The sequence below is a fragment of the Culex quinquefasciatus genome, chromosome 3 (assembly GCF_015732765.1).
Source record: "Culex quinquefasciatus strain JHB chromosome 3, VPISU_Cqui_1.0_pri_paternal, whole genome shotgun sequence".
Taxonomy (NCBI): domain Eukaryota; kingdom Metazoa; phylum Arthropoda; class Insecta; order Diptera; family Culicidae; genus Culex; species Culex quinquefasciatus.
The window spans coordinates 143,745,470-143,756,533 of record NC_051863.1 but is presented as its reverse complement, the minus strand read 5'-3'; the positions used below and the strand labels follow the sequence as shown (position 1 = coordinate 143,756,533).

At 35.7% G+C, this 11,064-nt stretch overlaps 1 protein-coding gene across 16 annotated transcripts in view; it reads left to right on the top strand.

The window, feature by feature from the left end:
• Window positions 1-2,004: 2,004 nt before the first annotated feature.
• LOC6038221 (SCY1-like protein 2) overlaps window positions 2,005-11,064 on the top strand; it is a 160,702-nt gene continuing 151,642 nt past the window's right edge. For all 16 annotated transcript variants that reach the window (XR_005278399.1, XR_005278396.1, XR_005278398.1 and 13 more), the window contains exon 1: window positions 2,005-2,596. Coding sequence is in view for 12 of the 16 variants with exons in the window: in XM_038262274.1 (XP_038118202.1) it covers window positions 2,420-2,596 (177 nt within the window). In the remaining 4 variants the exon portion in view is untranslated. The remainder of the gene's footprint in view (window positions 2,597-11,064) is intronic.

Below are 11,064 nucleotides of genomic sequence, written 5' to 3'. Positions count from 1 at the left end.
GGAGTATGGAAATTCAATCTGTATCTTTTGAAGGAATTTTCTGATCGATTTGGTGTCTTTGACAAAGTTGTAGGTATGGATAAGGTGATACACGGTAAAAAAATTGTGGTGATTTTTAATTTCACTTTTTGTCACTAAAACTTGAATTGCAAAAAAAAAACACAATTTTTTTCATTTTTTGATATGTTTTAAGGGACATCAACCGATTTATGTTTTTTTTTAATCAACACTTATTCCAATTGGTCCGATTTTCAAGACGTCAATTTGTGCAGCTCACAATGCCTCAACTTTTGACCTTCACAGATCCCCAAAATTCGATTTCAATCCTGAGATATTCAACAAAAACTAATAAAAAACTCCATTAAAACGTTTTTCTCGAAACGTCAAAAAGCGACAAACGACAAGATAGCATGAAAGCGTCGATATGTCAAGAAAAATATCTATATTTTTTTTAATCTGTTGAGTATGGCATTTACTTGTATGTATTTAATGTTTGATTTCTATTTAAACAAATAATACACATTCCTATAAGATTTACCTTTGCAACTAAGATTCAAGCTCTCGCTTTGTCGATGTCATCAGGCTCAAAATTTTCCCTTACTTAGATGATTTTTAAAGTCACTTTAACATTCCAACGCCCAAGGCTCCAAAAAAGTTGGAACGGTAACTTCAACTCAATGTTTCTCGGGCATAACTCAACCAATCAAGATGATTATTTTTCCCAGTGATTTGTTAGGATGTCTAGATGATTCTAGAACTTTGCAGAACTTGATTTGAACAAATCTGTAATTTCTGCGACCGAAAACATCGTTCCACCTTTTTTAAAACGACGAAAAAATGTTTCAATCGGGATAAAAATACCTTGTTTTATTTATTGTCACTAATTATTTCAAGAATTAGTAAATACTTGTTGAAAAATGACATAAAATATTTTTCTATATTCCATGCCTGTTAATTTTTTTTAATGGTAATATAACTGCTATAATGTATAAAGCATGTTATGGTAATTTTTGATTAAAAAGTTTGATAATTATGCATAAAATCTGCATTTATGTTTTATTTAATTCCCTTTTGCATTTATTTTTTCCCATTTTTCCAATTGTGCTAATTTTTTAGTCATCAGGGGTGACATTAGGTCTGGGGTATGAGATTGGGTCATTCAAAAATGCTGAAAATTGTATGACCCAACCTCACCCTCCCAACCCTAATGCCGATATGTAAAATTTCAAACATTTACAATGTTTTGTGTAATTCGATAAAAACATGATTCATGTTAGCAAATTCAAAGATTTTTATTTCAAAATTAATACTTTTATCAAAAGCCCACTCACATCCATTGCTATAAAATGTACCATCAGTCAGACATAAAACAACATCACTTGTTACAGCAAAAATGCCCATCCAGTCCGCCGGAAGGCTCCTTTGAAATAAAATGTACCCTTTTGGGACATCCCATGTACTAGCCCACATGGCATTTCACGTTTCCGGAATGTATGTCGTCCCATCCGTCGTCGTCGGACGAATCCGCACCGAATCCGCTTGACCCTTGTACTGATTTCAATTTTCCCTTTTTTCCGTTTCTCTTCCCCAGGAGCTGCTCTCCGTAAACGACTCCGGTGAATCGTGAAAAATTGAATCACTTTCGAATCCCAACGTACAATTTTTCGGGGAAAAACGAAAAAAAAGGAGCACGGATTTTTCTGTCCCAAGAAGAAGCCCTCACCGGATGGTGACAGCAACGCAGTCCGAGGAGTGCGGCGACGGCGGCCAGGGTTTTCCAGTGACGGAAACCCGAACCTCGAATTAACAAGCTTGAAGTGAAAAATCGGTGAAAAAGTGGTTCGGGCGCAAAAATAACGAAAATTGTCACCCACGGTCGAAAAAGTGCTTGGTAAACAAATATTAAACCATTAATTTACCCGGGAGAAAGTGTGTCCCAGGTCCGTCATTAGTGTGTCCCTCGAGCAGTAGCTGTGTAACACGGTGGGGAAGCAAAGGGGAACGGAAAGGGGTTGGTGGTAAATCAAATTAAGGGGTGCGCTTTTGACGAAGGAGTGCCCACTTTGTTCGGGGTTGTTGTATGCCGTAATTAAAGGAAAACAGAGTGCGGTTTTGTGTGCGTTGGATCGATCGAGAAAAAGGAAAGTTCGAAGAGGCGCCGTGACCCGCCGGAACGTCCGGAACCCACACTGGGATTCCCACCCTACCCCGGTCACCTCTGTCCGTGGGCCCAGTGTCTTTCGTCTTTCGTCCCCGAGCTCTTCTTCTCGGAAAGATCGTCCCAAGCCAACTCCACTCTCCCATCTGCCGCTACCGCTAGTGTCCAGCCTCGGTCGCATCCGGAACAGCGCAAGTCGTCCCCCTGGCGCACGGTTCGCCCCGGAAGTCTTTCAACATTCCGCTTTTCCAATTAAATGTTATGCCGGCCGCGACCATGTTTTCCAAGTTCAAAAGCAGCAGTACGAGCGCGCCGCCGCCCAACCCCTACGACAACAATCCGATCACGCAGTACTTTGAGATTGGCAAGCAGATCGCCTGTGCGGGCCCGGAACTAGTGTGGAAGATCCACGAGGGCTACCGGAAGACGGACGGGAAGGTGAGTGGAATGTTTTGAGAGTTCTTTACTTTAAAACAGCACGATTATAAAAAGTTGTCTGATCGGGCCGAACATTGCAGTGGGATACCTTGGCTAAAATAATTAGACCGTACCGTCAATTTTCAGAGGTGACATTGATTATGGTGTTGAAATTGGGAAATAACCCATGATTCCTATAAAATTGTACAAATTTGTTTGACCCAATCTCACCCCCGATCTAATTTAAACATTGATGACGGTAATTTTTGCCAACAGTGTAACCTACACCGTGTTTTGGGGGGATACGGAAAAATGGAAATTTAAGTCAATTTTCACAAGAATCACATTTTATAAAATATCCAGGCTCCGCACCATTCCATCCGATTTTAGCTCTTTCAGACGCAAGTGAAAGGTAATTAGTCAGCAATTCCATTTGAAAAGAGCCTAAACAGAAAAAAAGTTCTCCGATTGGGCTCAATTTTTTTCTGGGAGTTTTTTAGCTGAAATAATTAGACCCGTATTATTTTTTGTTTGGCCGTTAGGGTGACCTACACCGTGATAGGGTGGTCCCAGAAACGGCAATTTTCATCAATTTTCGCAAAAACCAAATTTTTCAAAAAATAATAACTCAGTGCCGTTTCTACCGATTTTAGCTGTCTTGGACGCGAATGAAAGGTGATTAGTTTGCACTTCAATGAAAAATAATTTGAGATTCTAAAAACCAGCCAAACATTTCAAAAAGTCGTATGAAAACTTAAAATGGCGTTTGACCGTGCCTGGACCAAAGAGCCTACGTCTGAAAATATTTTTGTCAGATTTCTCTGAAAATTTCACATAACATATCGAAAAATTGGCGATGTCTTTCTATACGTTAACGAGATATGATTTTTTAAAAATAAAAACTGGATTTTCGACGCACCACTCGCAAAGACGGGAAAATTACGAAATCGGAAAAAATCTACTTTTTTCACTAAAACTGCGATAACTTTAAAATTTTAACGATGTTCTACACATGTTTGGGTACCAAAAGTTGCGTCTTTTAATAACGATTTTTTTTAATCTCAAATTATTTTTCTCTGAAAGACAAACTAATCACCTTTCATTCGCGTCCAAGACAGCTTAAAACCGGTTGAAAAGGCACGAAGTTATGATTTTTTGAAAAATGTGTTTTTTGCGAAAATTTACGAAAATTGCTGTTTTTGGGACCACCCTAGCACGGTGTAGGACACCCTAACGGCCAAACAAAAAAAAACAAGTCTAATTATTTCGGCTAAGATACACCCATAAAAAAATTGAGCCTGATTGAAGATTTTTTTTTCGATTTAGGCTCTTTTCAAATGGAATTGCTGTAGTTAGACATTTAGGGAAACATAATATTATTTTTGAAGTTTCTAAACAAAGTTCCTGATTGCTCCAAAAAGACTCAGTCACTCGCAAGCACAAATCTAGAGCGACGAAAAATTGCTCTGATGTATTTCTACCGTTTGTCACTTCCAAACCAATCACTACCGAACAATCTCTCTTTGCTCTCCCTCTCATTCCAATCGGGTAGTACAGCGAATGGGTCAGAGAGACAGATTTCGTTAAGTCGCTCAAAGCTGACTGAGAATAATTTGCGATCGGCATTGCTTTAATTATTTAAGAAAATGCTTAAAATCAATGATATAAATAATATTTTGCAATTTTGTTGATTACACAACATAAAAGTCACATTTGGCAGCAATTCCACCATACCAAATTCTAATTGACGGCAAACTGTGGTATTGCAGGCCAAATGAGCACCGCGCTAGTACACTGAAAAAAAAATAGTACCAAATTCCTAAATTCTAGGAATTTTGGCTCCTTTCCTTATTAAGTAATCCAAAAAACCCGATTACTAAATAAGGAAAAGAGGCAAAATTCCTAGAATAAAGGAATTTGGCACTATTTTTTTTTTCATTGTATGTTTGGGCTCTCTCCTCTCTGAGCATATTCGTGTATGACTCGGGTCGACGGACGGAGTTGATCAATTCTCCACAAAATCGGCCGATTTTGACCATTTTTATTTTTTGTATTTTTTTATTCAGACATTTAATACTAGGCCCATTTGAAATGTTTGTCTTGATTCATAAATTTAAAAAATATTGTTTTCGAAAAGATCGGAAAATTTAACGAATGTTTCATGTTTTAACATTGAAAATCGAACCAATATTTGCTGAGATGTCGACATTAGAAAATGGTGGGTTGTTTGCGTGAACTTCAATTTTCCTGTTTCTTTTTCTTCAAGCCGCTGTATCTCAGCAACCAGAGGTCCAATCTTCAATGTCTCATAGATAATTTTATAGCAAATGAACTCTTTGAAAGAAAACAAATATTTTCAGAAATGGTCATTCATAATCACTATTTTTAAAATCGAAAAACTGCAAATATTTCGCTAAAATCGAACTTGAAAACGGAGCCCTTCATCAAAAAATCTGTAAAGTGGTTTTCGATTGCAAATTCAATTTTGCATAAAAAAGTTAGGTCAAAATTGGTATTTGTATGAAATTTAATTTTTATTCCAAAAATCACTTTTTTCAAAAAATCATAACTCGGCGGCAGATTTTTGACCAAACTTCTCTATGGCTCAAAAGTTGCGAATCTTGAAAATCAAAAATTACATATTTTGGGAAATTGAGTTTTTGTAAAAATAAAAGTTAATGAAAAATTCGGCAATTTTTTTTCCGTGTATCTATTTTTTTCTCAAAAGTCCTTAACAATACTTACAACTTTGCCGAAGACACCAAATTGTTCAGAAAATTCACTCAATAGTTACAGCTGTTTGAATATTTACGTACCATTTTTGTATGGACAGCTGCCAAAATTGTATGGAGACTTGTATGGGTGAACCAATGACACAATATAGTTTCTTTGGTCATAGGGAAGGCAAAATAAAAAAATACAAATAAAATCCATTTCCGGTTTTGGTAAAGAATTGCTCAGTAGGAAAAGAAATTCACGAAATATGTGTTTCGCTGAGTGAAGCGATTGAGCAAGCCGCTGGCCACCAGCTGATCTTTGAACTGAAAATCAGGACCATTGTTTCAAAATTCAAATATAACATTTGAAAAGATCGTAGAAAACATAAAATGCTGTTTTGAAGGTTTCGGGACCAAAAAGTCTATGTTTGAAAATATTAATATCGAACTCAACGGAAAATTTTACATAATAAGTCAATATGATGTAGGTATACATTAGCAGGATTCCTAGGTACGTCATTTTGCAAGTAAAATCTGGGTTTATCGACTTGCCACGCACTTAGTCGTGAAATAGTCGAAAACAGAAAAAAAAACAACTTTTTACACTAAATGTCTATTACTTGTAATCAATTAACTTACTCAATACATGACTGAAGTCAATTTTTATTGCAATTTTTTTGCATCTAGAAATCTAGAGTTTTTTTTATTAGGTCCAATAAACATATGAAAGACAATAGTTTATTGGACCTTTAAAAAAAACTCTTGAAATGATTATTGACAATATTTTAAAATCACAATGTTGCCAAAATGCATCGCTCCGGTACCCGATTTTACACCATCCTGAGGCCGTCGGTCATTTTTCAAAGTTTATTTCACCCTATTTGAATTATTAAAAGCCAAATAAAAAATCAGATTTTTTTTCCGCGTTCCTATTTTTTCTTAAAAAGGTCCTAATCAAAACCTAAAACTTTGCTCAAAACTCCAAATGAATCACTTTTTCTCAAGCTATCAACATGCCCATTTTTTATGAAAAAACTGATGATGCTAAATGACTTCATTTGACAAAGGTATGCATGGACGAAGTTTTATTCATATTAAACAATGCAGATAAAAGTCAGACGTCCTCAATATACTATTTAAAAAAATTGTTTTCAAACCGCATCCAATTTCCGCTACTCAGAAACATGGGAAATTAAATATAGCCTTAGAATGTGCAATAACCTGTAGAGAAGTTTTTTTCTACATCTAAAATTATGCACTTAGATTTATGTTCGACTATAACTAAAATTTACTTGTAAGACGACCTGGAGAATCAATAATCCGATAAAAACTTTTCATACATCATTGGAAATATGTTGGATGTCGGAACCATTGAATGTTTTTTCAATTATTGAATTGTCAATGTTTTCTTAAACTCTCAATAACTTTTTGCTTCTCAAAGCTCCACTCAGACCTTAACTGGGCTCTTTTCGCCTCATTGTCAGATGAATGCAAAACTTAGCATTTGGACCATCCATTTAAGTTTTTCCCCTCTAGGGTTGAGGCAACACGAAAAAGTGGAATGTAAGCAGAAATGAGCTGGAAAAAAAATCCCAGGCAAAATAAGAAGCTTGCCCTTCAGTCAAATTCGCTTTTTTTTTCAAAAGAACTTGGCTAGCTTTTCTACCCCGAGCCCCAACTGCTTGACTCAAGGGCTGGACGGACACAGGAACGGAACTTTCTAACTTATTCATTTCTGGTTATGCTGCCCGAATTGCTGGGGCAACTTTGAAGAGGACGACAATGTTGTTTACTCTCGAGTTTTTGTGCTAAATTTCCAGTTAGGGGTTTCTCGCTTCGGGTTGTTTGAATTTGAAAAATGCAGATTAATTAAGGCCAACGATTTGTAAATGAAATATTTCCTCATACAGATTCATCCTTCATGAAAATTCGGTTCAAATGTTATGAAAGTTGAAACAGGTTGGCAAAACAGTTTCCTTGTGCTGTCACGTGTGTCCTGAATGTGCCAAGTTGTGATGCCGTATGAATGTCGCACTCATATTTGTCCAAACCGACGGTGACGGAGACGAGGACCATTTTCCGGAACAACCAGGAAGGCAGTTTGAGGCAGCCAGGGAAATGCAATAAATCTGTCACGCCATTTTGTACAAGCTCTGGAGAAGATTGCTTGTTCCAGGAACGAGTGAGAAAAACTAGGAAAATTTCCACAATTTTTGCGATGCTCTGGCATGTTTGTGGCTTCCATCGAGGGACTCATTCTGGTTATCTGGGAAATTTAGTTTTTATTTTTCGAGGTGTTACAGCAGACATTCTCATGGTATGTGTTATTTTAGTTGAGTTTTTTTTTTTTTTATCATGAGTATTCATAATGTTTTTAGTAATAACTTCATTAATTTTAGTCTTCACAAAACATTTTTTTATCTTCTCTGTTCAATAAAACAAGAACAACATATTTCACATTCAATCACATTTCTAATTTGATCCCAACAACACCACAAAAGCTGTGCTCAGTTTACCAAAGAGCAGTAATCGGATTTATTTCATTGCACTTATATCGTAAGCCATCGTTGCTTTTCCTTCCAACTCTCGCTTCAAGTGCATCATCATCATCATCATCTTGATCGAATTCTGTTTGCTTGTTGCTCTCATAGACGTTCAATTTTCCTCACCCAGCAAAATGTAAGCCTTCGCATAAAAGTCCTCTGATATTTATTTTTTTCTTCAACAAAAACTCCTCTCAATAAGAAACGAAAAGCCTTCCCACGTGTATGCAACATCGTGGACCTCGCAGTCCACCTCGGAGGTGCGTGCGTGTTTGCCCAAGTTCGTACGTGAGCTTTTGTTGCCTTTAAAAAAACATGTTTGTAGAATGTTGAAAATGTTTTTCTTTCCTCCTCCGGTCAAAACGCCAACGCTGCGGAACTAATAAGAAACTTGAAGTTATTGGGGCGGTGCGCCATCTTTGAACAAAGAAAAAAGTTTGTTGAAAGAGTTGCTTTTCACCACCGCGAGCTGATGTAAAGGAAGGTTTTCCCTCACCCACACCCAAGGGGGGGTCATTCGGTGCATTGTTGCAGCATCCTTCAGGACCTTAAGGGTTCCCAAAGGATCGTACAATGTTTGCTTTGGTTAGCATCTTCCTCAGGCTGTACCAGAATGCTTGACCAGAGCAGCCACTATTAATATATTGTTGGATGCTTGTGGAAAACGAAATTGTGTTTTCCTCTTCTTGCATCTCATGAAAATTGCAGCCTCGAGGTGGTAAACGGTTAATTGAAATATTTATCGCAAGTGTAGGCGAATGGTTTCAGCGAATAGCTTTGGCTGATAGGATCATTCAGATTCTTTTAACCAAAGTTAGGTGAACATTTTCTCTTTTTAAATTAGGCCGTTACAAATATTTTTTGAAGTTTATGTCTGATTTTTCAGACTTATTTTGAAGGGGGGGACATAAACTTTGAAAAATATTTGCAGTGAACTTATTGGAAAAGAGATTTTTTTAGTTTTAGCGATCATTGATTCATGCATAATAATAACTGAGTAATTGTGTGAAAATTTATCGCAATTTTAAACTTTGTATTTTTTTCCCCTTAATAATGGGTCTATGAATATTCGAAATTCAAGTTTTGATCGATTAAACGATTTCGGCAAAGTTGTAGATTATGTTTAGGACCTTTTAGGACTATTTGAAATAAAAAGTACATGGGATTTTTTTTTCATTAATTTATTTTACTTGAAAGCTGAATTACTTAAATATATAATTTTCAAATTTTTATTATTTTTATGTTATGGACAGGGCCTAAAAAGGCTTCTTTTGAATCAAATTTAAGAAGGTGCAAAATCTTGTATCGAAGGTTTAATTTTTGGAAAAAAATGGTTGCATTAAAAATAAGAGTAAGGTAAACATCATTTTCCGATGTAAAATTATAATTGCATTTTCAAATCACGTTACTGCAAAGTTGTTGATATTGCTTTGGACTTCTTAGAAATAAATAGTTATCACTCTAAAAATAATAAAACATTTGCTTCATTGATTTTTAACCAAAAAAAATATTAAATTGAACATTTAATAATCATTTTTGAAAAATATAATTCGTGGATGACAAAAATAATCTTTTGAGCTATGGAACAAGCTGGACAACATTTCTTTAGCAGTGTTGCCAATTTTTTGCAAATCATATTTAATAAAAACGTAGAAAAAAGGAAAGCAACTTTTTGACAACAGTTTAAGATTAAAATCAATTTAGCAATTCACATATGGGTCATTCCATCTGAAGCGGAACAGCATTTGAAAATTACCCTCTCCGATCCTGCTCAAATTTGGCAGAGCTATTGATACTGTCAAAACATGCAAGAATCCCGAATTTCATCCAAATCGGACCACCCCCTCCATTTTTGTACCTCCCCAAAAAATCGACTTTTTGGCGATTTTTGACCAAACCTCCTAGTTTCAAACGGCGATAGCTCAGGATTAGGAACCACAAATCTTAAAAGGTCGGTCTTAGACTCAATTTTGAAGGAAATTGGACGTAGAATCCATTTCCGTGATCAAAATGTTGATTAATTTTTTTTCTACCTGTATTGCGCAATTGAAAACTTTAAACGGCTGTATCTCAAAACACCCCAACTATTTTTTTTTATTTGACCTCACCATCGTGTTCCCTGGCCAATTTTACATAAGAATCACTTATCGACAGAAATGAATATGTTTCGTTCCAGAGATATCGAATTTTAATGTTTTGTGTTTTCGAAGTTACCTACATCAGCTTCATTCGCCGCATCTGCTAGAAGCACACAGGCGGGCTGATCAATAACTGCTACCTGGTCATGTATTAAAATAATATTTCATCATAAATAATCTTTATCAAATTGGGCAAAAATTAACTGTATAACACTGTAGGAATCTGGAGTTTAATCGTGAATGTTTATCTGCTCAAAAATATGAATGAAGTGAATTTCTGTGCTAACCCACAGGACAGAGCAATAACGACACACAGTAAAGGGCAGAATTGGATTCCGACGGAGCGAGCAGGAAAATGCAATTAATCTTGTTAGTAACACTGAACAATAAGTGCACGATACATTATTGAGTAAAAAATATGAATTAAAATGAAAAAAAAAATTGATACGTTGTACTCTAGTGACGGACGATCACAAGGAGTAGGAAAAGGATTTCTGGAAAGTATAAAACTGAAAAATGTAAGAAAATCACAAAGTTTGATCTGCTGCAAACCCGAACAGACGGTAATAACTAAATTCATGCCATTTCAATAACAAATACTGTTAAAATAACAGAAAGTGTTATGGAATATTCTTGCAAAATCCATTTTTGCATAAGAGTTCAATAACAGTTTATGTTATCATTACAAAATTTGTTATTAGTCTGATATTGATTGAAAGCCAGAACAACTTGAGAATAACATTTTTTGTTATGGAAGAATACCTCTAACTGTTATTGGAATGATCGGATTAGTTGTTAAAATAACAAAAAATAATAACAAAAAATTATTCGAAGAATAACTAAAAATGTTATTATTCTGTTATTACAATAACAATCCAATAACAAAAAAATCATAACGGCGAATAACAAATCTTGTTATTAATAACATAAAATGTTATTGGCCTAGTATTTTCCAATATCAAAAAATATTATTCCCGGGTTATTTCCGTCTGCTCGGGAAGTGGCTAATTCCCCAAACTTAGTTGCGATGATTTCGACACCGTCCGAACAACAGTGTTTTTTTTCTTCTATCATTCTTGGATTCTTGAAAC